Source organism: Parasteatoda tepidariorum, chromosome 9, assembly GCF_982258835.1.
Source record: "Parasteatoda tepidariorum strain Cologne lab strain chromosome 9, Ptep-v5.0, whole genome shotgun sequence".
NCBI classification, from domain to species: Eukaryota; Metazoa; Arthropoda; class Arachnida; order Araneae; family Theridiidae; genus Parasteatoda; species Parasteatoda tepidariorum.
The window spans coordinates 57,826,145-57,840,512 of record NC_141763.1 but is presented as its reverse complement, the minus strand read 5'-3'; the positions used below and the strand labels follow the sequence as shown (position 1 = coordinate 57,840,512).

Sequence of the window (14,368 nt, the reverse complement as noted above, 5' to 3'; positions counted from 1 at the left end):
CTGCTTGTTCTAAAGTCAGTCATTAATATGTATGTTTCACAATATTATTGAATGTTTGATAATTTTTTAATTGTTATTTCTGTAGTGAACAGGATAACGATAACTAAGAGCAGGATAATAATATCTATAATAATAAAAGGAATAGTTTTGCCTGTGATTTTTCTTGGAGTTTCGGAATCATCCGTGCTAGCGTTCTGAAATTTGAACTGAGGGTCAATTTTAGCTGCAGACGCTTTAAACTAATCTGGAGAACAGACTTTCTTTTAAATTATTTAACAGAAAATATAATTTTTGGTTGCTAGCCTACACTTACAACTCTATTGAATCAAGAACGAAATTTATTGCACATTCATCTATAATTATCTATTTTTGATTCATTATTTCAGATTCAGCAAAATAAAAGTGGTATGACGGTATGAATTAATATTTTGAAAACTATCTGCAACAGAGCGGTTATTATTATTATCAGAGTCAAACCTCGCTATAGTGAACTCCCGGATATAGTGAACGAAATGTTCGGTACCGTGCCTTGGTATACACGTATAATGTTATTTTTTGTGGATATAGTGAACTAAAAAAGTGAGGAAGTTGGATATAATGAACTTTTTTCTATCTTCGACTGATTTTTCTTCTCCTTTTTTTTGTAATAATTTTGAAATTTCTACTTCAAAATAAATACACCGATTTTTAAAACCATCTATTGAGAGGAATGTAGCGATAAGCATTTTTTCCTGTTTGCTTCTTTTATCTCACTTTCCCATCCCCAAGCAGATGATGGTGCAGATGGGACTTTTGAATTTAGCAAACATGCATTGCATTAGACGGAGAGGAAAACCACGAAAACCTCCCACGGTTAGCCTCACTGCAAGGGGACTCTAACCCATGATCTTTTTACCACTGAGAATATTTTCTGAGGTCAGCACTGTGGTTGGTGCGAGTAGGGTGCGGAATTCTTATCAGCCATTCTTGACAGGATTCGAACCCGGTTCACTTCATTGGAAGGCGAATGCTCCATCCTCTGAACCACCACTGCTCAGGGATAATAATTAAGACTTAACTGATTTGTTATTTGTCCTTGACTGATGTGAGTGCACAAACATATAGTTCTATGATTATCTAGCTACTTTTAGTGCCCAACATCTCGTTATTAAAAATTTAGATTACTTTTGTAAGTCTCACGATACTTTCATTTAAAAGATTGTATTCAGTTAGGGAGCTGAAAGTAATGTATAATTGTATGCAGTTAGCACTGTAAGCATAATGCAATTGTATTGAATGTAATTGTATGCAGTTAGAATTGTATGCATAATGCAATTGTATTGAATGTAATTGTATGCAGTTAAAGAACTAAAAATTCGTGTTTAAAAAAGGATGTAGAATATTAATTATTATTAATATTTGGCCACAAAAAAGTTTCACTATTGGGGCTTAATAGTTTTAAACGTCTTGAAATTGAAAAGCCTGTGGCGTAACTACCGCTATTAAAAATTTAGATTACTTTTGTAAGTCTCACGATACTTTCATTTAAAAGATTGTATGCAGTTAGAGAACTAAAAGTAATGTATAATTGTATGCAGTTAGAATTGTATGCATAATGCAATTGTATGCAGTTAAAGAACTAAAAATTAGTGTTTAAGAAAGGATGTAGAATATTAATTATTATTAATATTTGGCCACAAAAAAGTTTCACTATTGGGGCTTAATAGTTTTAAACGTCTTGAAATTGAAAAGCCTGTGGCGTAACTACCGCTATTAAAAATTTAGATTACTTTTGTAAGTCTCACGATACTTTCATTTAAAAGATTGTATGCAGTTAGAGAACTAAAAGTAATGTATAATTGTATGCAGTTAGAATTGTATGCATAATGCAATTGTATTGAATGTAATTGTATGCAGTTAAAGAACTAAAAATTAGTGTTTAGAAAAGGATGTAGAATAATAATTATTATTAATATTTGGCCACATAAAATTTTCACTATTAAGGCTTAATAATCTTAAACGTCTTGAAATTGAAAAGCCTGTGGCGTAACTACCCCTACGAATATTAAACATAAATTCAGCGGTTCAGACATGCTAACTTGATTCAATCATGAGGTACCTTCATCTATCAAAAGGTACCTCATGATTGAATCAAGTTAGCATGTCTTATATACCATTGAATTGATGTTTAATATCCGTAGTGGTAGTTACGCCACAATACTCCCCTACCAGAATTTTATCAGGGATAGAATTCGATGAACGGATCTCACTAGTTGCTGTACTTGTGAATGACCGGGAGAGAGAGTAACCGGGTTTTTGAGTGCTGAATGTGAGAGGTGTATTAACTTCACAGTCGCTCCTGTGTTGCCATTAGCAGTCAAGTGTACGCAGGCAGACGTTGTGTTTAATTGAGACGAGACTGAGTAGCAACAGCGTGAGGAGGTGGATAATGTTGCAGTCACAAGTAGCAAGTCAACTGGTCAATGTGGATCATCCAACGAAGTAGGTGTTACTGTCAAGATTATTGCGAAGTGGGCGTTACTGCGTGTTCAAATAATGTCCGGGTCACCAATGTGGGGGCGGAGTTATCGATCATGCCATCCTTCATCTATCAAAAAGTTCCTCATGATTGAATCAAGTTAGCATGTCTTATATACTAGTGAATTGATGTTTAATATTCGTAGTGGTAGTTTCGCCACAAGCCCTTTGGACGAATAAAAATAAGCACATTTATGTTACTCCTTTTTTCTTCTTCATACTGTACATTCATTAAAGACCAAGAGAAAAATTAATAAATATTTTATTTACAGTTGTTGATACAATTATTTACTTGAGAAGCATACATTTTGACATTTTTTTTTTATCTGAAGGCAAAAAAGCTTTTTTTGAAATAATAAACATATTTAACACAAGAATATTTAATAACAGATAGCATAATATAGTTAGTGTATAAAAATTATCCAGTTAGCATAAAAATTACAGAGAAATAACAGTAAATTTTAAGGTTATAGAAAAATTACCAAATGGTTAGGCAAATTACTTTCATTGGCAACTATAATATAAATTAAAAGATTACAATGTTAAATACAACTGTTTTTTATATTAATAATTTACGAAATTTTTTTTTATGAAGAACAAAGGTTATAATAAAACTTGGTAAATTTTATAGAAATTTTGCACTGCTAAATGTATTTCTTTCTAAATTCAGTTTATGCTCTAAAACTTGTACACTGTGTTAAATCAATTCTGTACAACAATAAACGTAAACAGAATTTTTTATGATTTTTTAAGAATAATTTTTGTTCATAAATTTTTTTTTTCGCTTACAAAGATATAAAAAAAAAAGAAAAGTGAAAGAGAAAAATTTACGATAACAATGTCTTTGAAACACGATTTCTTATGAAGAATTAACACATTAGTTCTTATACAAGAACCTTTCTTAAAAATCATCTTTTTTCTCTTTAAGAAATAAAATCAATACAACTTTTATGTATAGAAAATTTTCATATGGAAAAGTTATAATACTAATTGTTATAATTAATATTTTGTATGAAAAACTTTCCATCATTCCTTATTACGAAGTTTGTTTTTGTAAAACTATTTTGATTCTTTTTCTAGATTACATAATATAATGTACATATATTCATAACATAATTCTTAAGATTAGAAAACACACTGTATACAAAGGGATATCGACAATTTCTTACACTTTGCAGACATTTAAAATTAGTATTTCAGTAACAAAGAAGAGACAATAAAAATATAGATTAATAGTTTGTAATCTGAACCTTTTTTTAAAGGTAAATAATATTTACTTATTAACTGTTAATGAAATACGGTAATTAATTCATCCACCACTTTTTGATTAGCACATTAAATACAATAAATAACAATTAAACTACACAAATAACAGTAAACATTCATACATAAGTTATCAGCTCTTCATGTATGACATATTTAAAAAAAGGTTTGTGATGCGAATCCTTTAGCTGCAATTCAGCGTATACAACAATTTGAGCTTTTAAAATCATTATCAAGTACAATAATAACAGTGTTTTTTGAAATGGTTCTCTAAGAGAAGTAAGAAAGCCACAGTTTAAATGCCTTACATTTGAGGCAAATGTATAATTTTAAGGTATGCATACCATCTTGTAATAAAGAATATTTGGGCTTTGGACAACACCTCTTAGAAGAGAGAAAGCCTCTGCACGAATCAGTTTTGTAGCTCAAAGTAATGAACGTAAACTGCGCAGTGGGGGAAATTAGAAAGATTTTACGTCCGGACTACAAAACTACGGAGTGGGAAAAAATAAGAAAGATGGCGCAGCGTCCGGACAACTAAAGGATCGAATTTCTCAGCCACGGTAACCCGTGTGTTGGCTTCGTCTCTTCTAAGAGGTGTTCCTTTAGAATGGGCAAATAACTTAAACATTTTAAAAATAATTAAACCTTTTTAAAAATTGCCAATTTGGCGAGATTTTTCCTTCCGGTAAAAACCTATAAAAATCAAAGAATAGATCTAAGTATTTTTAAATTATGAGCCCAGATAATGCAGCGTTGAAGTTACTTTTTAAATATTAAAAAAATTAAATTACGGACTCTTTTCAATTTCACAAAGCTGTGGCTTCTCTTTTATTGAAGTTTAGCGCCATTTTCAGAATAAGAATATAGAGGGCGCTTGCTAAAGATAAACTAAGCTCGACGTCACAATCATGAATAACTGTTGCAATCTTTCAGAAGTTTTAAAAAGATCATAGTGTTCGTATGTAAGCGTTATTTAGCCATTGAAAAACAGCGTTAATTGACATAACCTTTTTTTTTTTACGTCATAATATTTAGTATAGGAAGCAAGATCACCCTCATTTTTTTGACGTTATTGCTCATTTTTTTATGAAAGCACAATGGATAATTATTAAATATATGTTTCGTCAGATGGGTAACTTTGAATCACAAGAGTTTTTGTAAATTATGAGCAAAATCGAGTCAAATTATTAGTCGCAATTTAAATCGATATCAATTTTCCTCAGAATTTTGCAAAGACATAAAATATAGTTTTGTAAATGTACTGAGCATGTTTCTAAAGTTACATTGGCAAGTGTGTGTAAAGCTACTGAATATCTGCATTAAGAAGTTAATGCTGATGTTTTTTCTCAATTGAATAATCAGTCATTATGGTTGATAATCCAAAGAATATCAACGTTCGCAAATGTCTCACTATATTTTGTTCTTGACATCAGCTTTTTATTAAAAATCATCACTTTGCTTCATTTTGTTTGTTGGATAAAGTGTCAGAGACAATACAAACCCAGGGATGACAAATTTGTCTCAAACTAGTTGCACATTTACTACAAAATCCTTGTCACTTTAAAATGAGAGCGAAATGTATCTGCAGCAAAACTCAAATAAAATAGGATTTGATTAGGAAACTTTCACAAACTTTACTCTGATAAGCAGGCAAGTTTACTTTGCTTGATGGTTTCCAACAAAGTTTGCAAGATAACTTTTGTTACATATCTTTGCCTTTCATTAAAACCCATTTGCTTCATTTCATCAGATGGACAAAGTCAGAGTGTAATCAAGAATATGAAGCCAATGATATCCAAATCGGCTGCACATTTACTACACAATCTGTACATATTTGTCACTTTAAAACCAGGACAAAATGCATTTGCTGCAAAACTCAAATAAAACTGTGCAGGATTAGAAAGTTTTCGCAAGATTTACTTTCATAAAAAAGCAAGTTTATTTTGCTTTACTCTTTTCATCAAATTTTGTTACATAATTTTTTTTTTATAAATATACTTGCTGTTCATTAAAAACCAGCACTTTTCTATATTTCATCAGATGGACGAAGTTAAATTGTTATCATAAATAAAAATAGAGAGATATCAAAACTGGCTGCACATTTGCTACACAATATTGTCACTTTCAGACATCAACATGATGCATTGGCAGTAAGACAAAAAACGGAAGTTGAACAAGAACTTTTTCGCAAGCTTTACACTGATAAGGTGGCAATTTTTTGTTTGTTTGATCATTTCACACAAGGTTTGCTTTATAAAATTTTTAGATTTGTCACCCTCTGCAAAGGCAGTGAACACAAGGAGAAGTCCTGAGAGTATTATAAAGGCGATGATATCAAAAAGTATATCCTTTAAAAACATCCATGAACACATTTAAGTACACAATCTGGAGTAAAAGCAAAGAGAGTACATATACAGTATTAATGTATTTTAGATGACTTGCTATTATCACAATGCTGCATCACCGCTGGCCATTCTATAGCCATTTGTTGTGCTTAGTGGCTCTTTTTCTGGCATTTCTTCTTGAGGTCTTTTTCTTTTGAAGAAACCCAGCTACGAACAGAAAATAAAAAAAGTTAACAAAGTTATTAAGTTTGCAAATAAGAGTTTTATTTTTTTCCTGCAAGGTTTTCCATAAACGCTGCTCTTAATGTACATGCTAGATTAATCGGAAAATCCGGCTCTTAGAAAGTTGTTGACGTCATTTTTTTATTGTCAGTAAACCTTGTAGGTTCATTGCAGAGTGACGTCGGTAGTTTTGAAAGAGCCGGACTTTCTAGCTAGCTTACCATAATTATATTAGGGGGACCGGAAAGTAATGTCGTTTCGGTGCATTTGATATTTGTTATCAAGATTTTATTTTAAATCAATAATGTATTCAGTCTCGTTAGCAACAACCTTTCAATGACGGATCGAAATTTATCGAGGAAAAAAAAACTGAATTGGTTTTCAAGACTAACGAATATTTAATGCGCCGAAACGACATTACTTTCCTGTCCCCCTAATATATTTTGATTCCTTGTCAGAAATAAGCCAAAAGAAAAAAAATATACCTTAAAGTTACTTAATCTTATATCTTAAAGTAACTTATATCTTAATCTTATATCTTAAAGTAACTTAAGCAGTAAGGTCCAGTCGTCATAATTATGCTTCGATGATTCAGATAAATGCATTAAATGCAAAGCAAAATTAAAAATTTTATTGAAATAAAATTTTTAATTGTCAATTCAGCACATATTGACGATTCGACAAATGACTATGTAATGAAAAATAATTAGTAAATAATTAATGACAAAATCACGTAAAATTTTTTTTTTTTTTATCAATATAATATGATTATAGATTAAGGCCGATAAATGTGTAAATCGATGCTTCCTAAATAATTAATTAATAAATAAATAAACGATATTAAAAATCAATTAATGAATTAAAGTAATTTTATTTTTATTACTTTGTTATCTATAAATTAACGAAATGACGATTTGGCTCTAAATTTTATGATAAACTTGCAAACACAAATTAACATTTACTTCTAATTTCTAGTTTAAATAAAAAATTTAAGGATATTTGATATTGTATGAAATATTTAATGTAAAATTTACCTTCCATAGAAGCAATGCTAATAGACCTAATAATAAAAGACCACAACAGATAGCTAAAATTATAATCCACCAAGGTATCATATATGGTGCATGTGCTACATCAAGTAAGCTAACTTTTGTTGATACCTGTAAATTATGAAGAAAAAAAAAGAAGTTATTTTAGTGTCAATCCAAACAAACATCACTACAAGTTTGTTAGACATTGATAGGAATTATTGAAGAAAATATGTATAGTTTGTCTAAAGTATGAACTCCCCTAGCCATTCGTCTGGACTCGTGACTTTGACTATTGTAACGAGGTATAAGGTGTGGGGTGACTGTCCAGGACAGGTTTTGGTTCTCCGTAGAAAGGGAATCGTTATCTTTTGTCTATTGTGTTATCCCTAGAGTGAAGAGAAGCTACCCTCCTTAAAATGCGCTATTCTTGTTTCCATAGTAGCAGACGGCTTCAGACCTTGTGGTGGGGGGATTTCTTACCGTAGACAAACTATAGTGGAACTATTGCATATTATTTATCATTTGTTTGACATTACATAAGCAATGTAAGAAAAAGTAAAAACGTATGAAAAAAGCAATGATATAAAATTTAAAATTGAAAGTTTAAAGACTGAAAATTCTTAAAAATATTTTGAAAATGCAAAAAATAGTGTAAAACGTTTTTTTAAAATTTATTTAGTTTATACCTTTAAAAACAGTGACCCGAGGTACTATTAATTTAAGATGCGACTGTTTAACAAGCAATTTTTCACATCTTCAAAACAAATTACAATACAGTAGGAATTTTGTTTCAATTCAGGTAAATCTTATAAATTAGAAGTAATGAAAAGTATTAAAAAAGAAAACACCTAAGTATTATCATTAAATTTATTTAATTATGCCAATCCTTTGAAGCAGAAATTTTATTTAATATATTTTCACATTTATTTTTTCATTATTTTGTGCTAATTTAAGTCAAAATAAGTGAAAAATATTATATTTAGCATTTTTATAATTCATGGTTAAGTAATACAGCATGAAACACTGGTGTTCTTCTCTTCTTTAAAGTAAAAAATTTCTAAACACGGCTCTCTTCAAAACGATAATTTATCAAATTTGCTATTATTAGTAATTATTTAGATCGAAGAGAATCAGTTAACCATTATTAAAACTTCTTTTATTTACAAGACCTGTTATTAATAAATTTTTGAATAAGAATGAAAAAAAAAAACATTCAAAGTACTTTTCTTGAATTTTATACTTCTAGTACAAATGTAATTCCGATAATCTAACAGATATTTTTTAGTAACTATTAGACTGTTTTTTTTTCTACAATTTAAAAATACCAAAATATATTTTTGCTTGTAATTAGAGCGTTGTCAGAAATTTTTTTTAATGAAGGGATATTAGGGTCCCATCTACGTTAAAGGGTTAATTTTGAAACATCAGAAGTAAAATGAATGAAACAAATGAAAAAGGGACCCAAAACTGTTGCAAATAAGTACTAAGTGTGGTATTTAAAAAAAAAAACAATAAAGAAATAAATACTGCACTCTCTGGGTTAATAAGAAAAAAAATAGTATTTTTCTTACCACAAACACCTTATAAGGCAAATATCCTGGATCAACACCATACGGCAGAGCTGTGATGCGAGTTACAAGCTTCGATGACGTCATTACTTCACTCAAACCAATCTAAAAAACATACTTTAATTTTTATCACTAGTTTCAGCTTTCAACATAATTTTATTTGGACAGACATTTATAGCTTACACACTCTTTAAATTCATAAAAAAAAAAAAAAAAAAAAAAAAATGCAATTTCGATCTTTTAATTTTGAAAATGTTTCAGAATAAGAATTGTGAAGTAATCTTTCTGAAGAAAAGCCCAATTTTCAGATTTATTTCCTCCAGGGAAAAGTTACATAAGAATCCCATAAAAATACTATCATCAATCCACGTTTTCATATTTTTCATATGACATTTGTAATTTATTACTGGAACTTAACCGGAGTTAGAGCTTCATCAATAAAATCATGGAGGTATCAAATCTGTTAGCATTTTTTTAAAAAAATGTATTTATTTTAATTTATAAATGTATTTATTATTCGATTTTTTTCTGAAGAAAGTGAAAAAAGTGACACAAATCGGGTACATATAAGGTCCTAATTAAGCAATTTGAAAAGGAAGAAACACCAAAAGATTCGTGTGTTTTTTTTTAAAAATAGGGGCATAAATACCTAAAGTGAGATGAATATTCTCTGCATTTAACAAATGGAAAATTAAGAATAAATAAAAAGATCTTTTGTTATTTTTAATAACAAAGCTTAAATATAGAAAGGGTAAGTCCGACATGTATAATATCCGAATTTAATAAATAGAAATGAAATAAGTGACCAAGATCTTATGCTTTTTAATAATAAAGCTTAAATGCAGAAAGTGAGAAAGTCCGAAATGGATAATGCAAACATTTAACAAGTAGAAAAAGAGGAAACTATAAAGGGTCCGTTTTTTTTTAAATAATAATAATAATAAGGCTTATATACAAAACGTGATGTAAGTCCGACATGTATAATGATCACATTTAATAAACAGAAACGAAAGAAACGGAAAAAAATATCTGCCTTTTTTTTTAAAAAAAAATAAAGAAGCTTAAATACAAATAAATAAATAAATAAATAAAAGAAAATAATAATATTTTTTATTGTAAAGTTTATTAGAAGCTATATTAATTATAGGATAAATTACACGGATTAAATAATTTTTTCATTTATAATAAATAAATGTAAAAATTGACGTAATTTACTTCATTGTAAGTTTCCTTCCACAATCTAGAACGTATATTGAAAATCACTTGGTCCCCTTTTTCAAGAGTGGATATGGTGCAACGAATTTTAGTGCATAAAGTAGGTCCACAGGACTGGAAAAAAAGGTTAAAGGAATTAGTTATATATTTAAAACATTATCTAGTTTACGATCAATTTGTCTAATTTAACTTCTTAGTTTTGCATAAAAATTAACAAATGTCCATATTAAAAAACAGTAAAGAAATTTTTACTTTTTGAGTCTTTTTACTTTATTAAACAGCAACTGCCTTTTGCAGTCTTTGTTATAAACACATAATTAATAAATAATTGGCATAATAATAATTAATAATACATTAAAGGTGCTGATTACAGAGGAGAGGACACTGTATGATAAAATGAATGGATTTAACTTGATTAATAGAAATTAAAACAGAGATTACCAGTTCTTCTTGGAATGTATTAAGTCCTTCATCGCTCAGAAAATGATCTTCACCTTCATCAGACATATCTTCATAGACATCATATTCTTCATTATCTCGCTTTTTCCTGCGAATTGTATTCTCTGCCTTCTTTTCAGTCTCTTTCGTACTTGAAACGCCGAACAGAATTTGTTGCTTCAAGTCTTGGATGCTTATATTTTGATTTCTGGGTCTTTTTCTAACTTCCTATTAAAAAAAATTTTTAAGAATCAAATGGGTGCTTGGAACTCGAGAAGAAGTCAAGTGATTATGCCTAACCATGTGATTTAAATCAGGTTTTATTATATAGCTGTAAGCGACGCCACGTGTGTGTGTTGAACCTGATTGGCTTCTGGATCGACAAATGCCCCGATTTACCAGCAATGACGTCACTTACAGGAATCCAATTGTGGAAATATTAAAAGAAAAATTTAATCTGAATATAATAATTTTCGCAATTTTATCTAGAGGAACGAAATTTTATTTGCTTTTGTCTTATTAGATTAGATTGAGTGCTTACTTGACAATAGAATAAAAAACCTTATTAGCTTTATAATATAAATCGAAAAAGGCCGTCATGTTTTGAGCACCCCAGCAAGAGGTTTTTACCCAAGAGGTTTTACCGTGGTGTACGTAATGTCATTGTTTCATTGCTATTTACACTGTCACATCTTTAAGAAAGAAAATGATGCTCCAGCGCTTGAAACATGTCAACCTTTCGATTGCAATGATGATGTATATACATATTTTCACATCAAATATTGGATTGGCAAAAAAGCAATTTCGATTTTTTAGTGTGAAATAAAACTCAATTCTTTGTATGCCAAAAGGAATTTTGATCAGCATACCGCTCATGGGCTGCAATAGTCGCACAACTAAAAAAACACGCGTTTTGGATTAAGAACAGGTGTAAATAGGAAAATACACATTCTTTTCAGCAGCAATACTAGCAAACTCATAATTCAACTCGAAGGTAACCTTCGTTTAAGCATTTCTTAAGCATATTCCTTTGCAATGAAAACTATAAACCCACTTATCTCAAAACATGATTTTTTGAGTTGTGCTGCTATTGCAGCCCATGAGCGATATTTCTTCCATTTTGTTTGATGACCTTTACCCCTCTTTCTGATAACTTTACGATTCTGCGCTCATTCAGGGCCTCTGATCCTTTATCAGCAAAAAACTCAATAAGTGCAATAGTCATTGGTATAGCTGAACGTTTTAAGATTAAAAAAAAACAAGCAAACAAAGGAAATTTCGAAATAAGTGGTAGTTTAATTGTGCAAGTTTGGGGCTCTATGGGGGATGAGACATCCCTCTTCAGTTGAGCTCGAATAATTCCCAATGTAATGCTAAGGATTTGTAAGACCTTGCATAATCGTGGTAAATTTCTAATCCTTTGCGATATCTCACACAGCCCCGAACTTGCACCACCGTTATTATATAATTACCTGCAAATTCAGTGGGTTAACATCAACTTTTTCACACTGTGCATTCCCTCTTACTTCTGGTTGATCCATCAAATAAAGAAGTGATTTTTTTTCTAATGTGTATGTGGGCCACAATATATACACTTCAGCTTGCTGTATAGAGCTTGGACCTTGGTTCCCAATCTGTTCAATTGAAAAAACGTTTCACAAATAAAGAATATATCAAAGATAAGGAACTAGATCAAGTTTTTTAGAGCTTAAATATAAATGTACTAAAACGGTAAAATTTATGTAAATATAATTGATTTGCGAACAACTCCCTTCTGGCAAAGTGATACTTAATTTAGTAATAGTGTATGTTTAGTAGTTTTTAGGGTAGTTTGCATTCTTTAGATATTTCACCTTTTTTAGTTATGATAAATTATCTACTTCATTAAAATAAGAACAAAAAAAGGGGGAAAAAAGAGGGCAAACGATTTCTCTCATAATGCTTGCCCATCTGGTAGTTTTTTAGCCTGCTTACTCCTATGCATACTTCAGCTTTATTTCTGTAATTAACAACAAGAATCGAAAAGTGCTGCCTACTTTTAGAAAACTTGTTTATTACAGAATAATTAACGGAAAAATATTTTTTAATGATTATTGATTGTTAGCTTTTTGCCATTTCGTTTAAGGAATTTTTTTAAAAATACTATATACATAATAATCTTCACAATTTAAAGTAGACAATATGAAAAGCCATTCAGTCAAATTTTAAAAAAAAAATAGAATGATTTAAAGTTGTTAAAAAATAAAAATTAAGAAACTAAAAATTTTAAAAATTTTTTGGGGTAAATATTTAACTAATTTTTGATTTTAACAGTTGAAGTTTCGCAGATCAACAAAACACAAAAATATTCCACCGTTTAATTAATACTTATAATCATTGTTAAAATAAATGTAGAAAAATAATAAATAGGGTCGTAAATATTTAGAAATAATAAATACTTTCAGGATTAAACAGAATATAGTCCTTAATTACCATCTCTTAACTTCTTTCACCTTTCCTTTCGTATCATAAATGAACTGATTTTAGTGTTTATATAAGGTACTGTTGTTGAACTCAATAATGCTGCGTCAGAGTTTGATAACGTTTTTCCCCCACCCCCACTCATTTAAATGTTGATTTCCCAATCGTAATGAATTGTATATCTATTGTAACTAACTATTTATATGACATGCTATTAAAATTAGGCTTCACTTCGGATGCAGTATATTTTGCTGAACTCTGCACAATTTCATCAATAAAGCAAGAAAAGTGCAGTCGTTTTTTCGGTTTAATTCGAAATATAAATAACAGTGTAAAAATTAATATCTATAGTGGCGATTTAAAGAATTTTTACTATGAAAAGCAGACATATATTTTTATTCAATTTAGTTATTTGAAGGAAATTGTTTTGTTTTCCATGAAAAAACTGCCATATTAAGGCAGAAACGTGCACGACAGCTCATCTAGATTTCTTTAAATATGTATGATTATATTGTACAATTATGTTATTTTGGTAATTTTTTCAATTGCCTGTTATATATTGTTATTTCCCCCCTATTATTATTCTCCTTAAAAAATAAAATTTAAAACAAATTCTTTTTCAGTGCTAAAATTTACTATGCAGAACTATAATCGAACAAGTAAATTAATTTTTAGCTATATCATTATAAAATATACAGCATGAGATACTTCTAAAGCTAACATAGAAGTAAAATAAATATCCTTATCATACAGCACTTAGCTAAGCTTAATTATATACAACCCACAACCCACTTTATCCCATCTCGGAAAACAGTTCAGGAAATAATGTAAATCTGTCCTTCTACGAGTTTCAACCAAAATTAATTGTTTTTGCCAGTTTTTAATGACATTAAAAGAACATACTGTATAAGTTGCTCACAAATAGACAGTTTGTAAAGATTAAACATTTTATCAGCTTTTGGAACTGAAATAAAAATGCTTGTCTCAATCCCAGTTAATATCTCTAAAAACGTTGAACGAATTAGATATATTTTTACACATGCTGACCTTCCCCCTTGTATCCATTTTATCCCACCCGTTGTAAATCCAAACTTGAGCTGTTCCTCATCCCATATTTTGAGGGTTAAAAATTCGATATTTACTAGGAAAAAGTAAGTGAACTTTTACTTTTTTTATTTCGTAATTGGTGTTAAACAGCCAATCTTATTCTGAGTTTACAACTATCAATGTTCAACTACGTAGCCTTGTAATTGTGATCCCAACCCAGAAGACAAGGGAACTGAGACTGGTGGGATAAACTAGCCTT

At 29.8% G+C, this 14,368-nt stretch overlaps 1 protein-coding gene across 1 annotated transcript in view; it reads right to left on the bottom strand.

Annotated features, from left to right (window-relative positions):
• Positions 1 to 6,131: 6,131 nt before the first annotated feature.
• The window catches only part of LOC107437681 (integrin alpha-PS2), an 86,368-nt gene continuing 78,131 nt past the window's right edge, over positions 6,132 to 14,368 (bottom strand). The window contains exons 25-30 of the mRNA XM_087151874.1: positions 12,075 to 12,236; positions 10,606 to 10,830; positions 10,165 to 10,278; positions 8,953 to 9,054; positions 7,385 to 7,510; positions 6,132 to 6,335 (exon numbers count right to left, since the gene is read on the bottom strand). Of these exons, the coding sequence (XP_087008000.1) occupies positions 6,231 to 6,335; positions 7,385 to 7,510; positions 8,953 to 9,054; positions 10,165 to 10,278; positions 10,606 to 10,830; positions 12,075 to 12,236 (834 nt within the window). The 3' untranslated portion in view covers positions 6,132 to 6,230. The remainder of the gene's footprint in view (positions 6,336 to 7,384; positions 7,511 to 8,952; positions 9,055 to 10,164; positions 10,279 to 10,605; positions 10,831 to 12,074; positions 12,237 to 14,368) is intronic.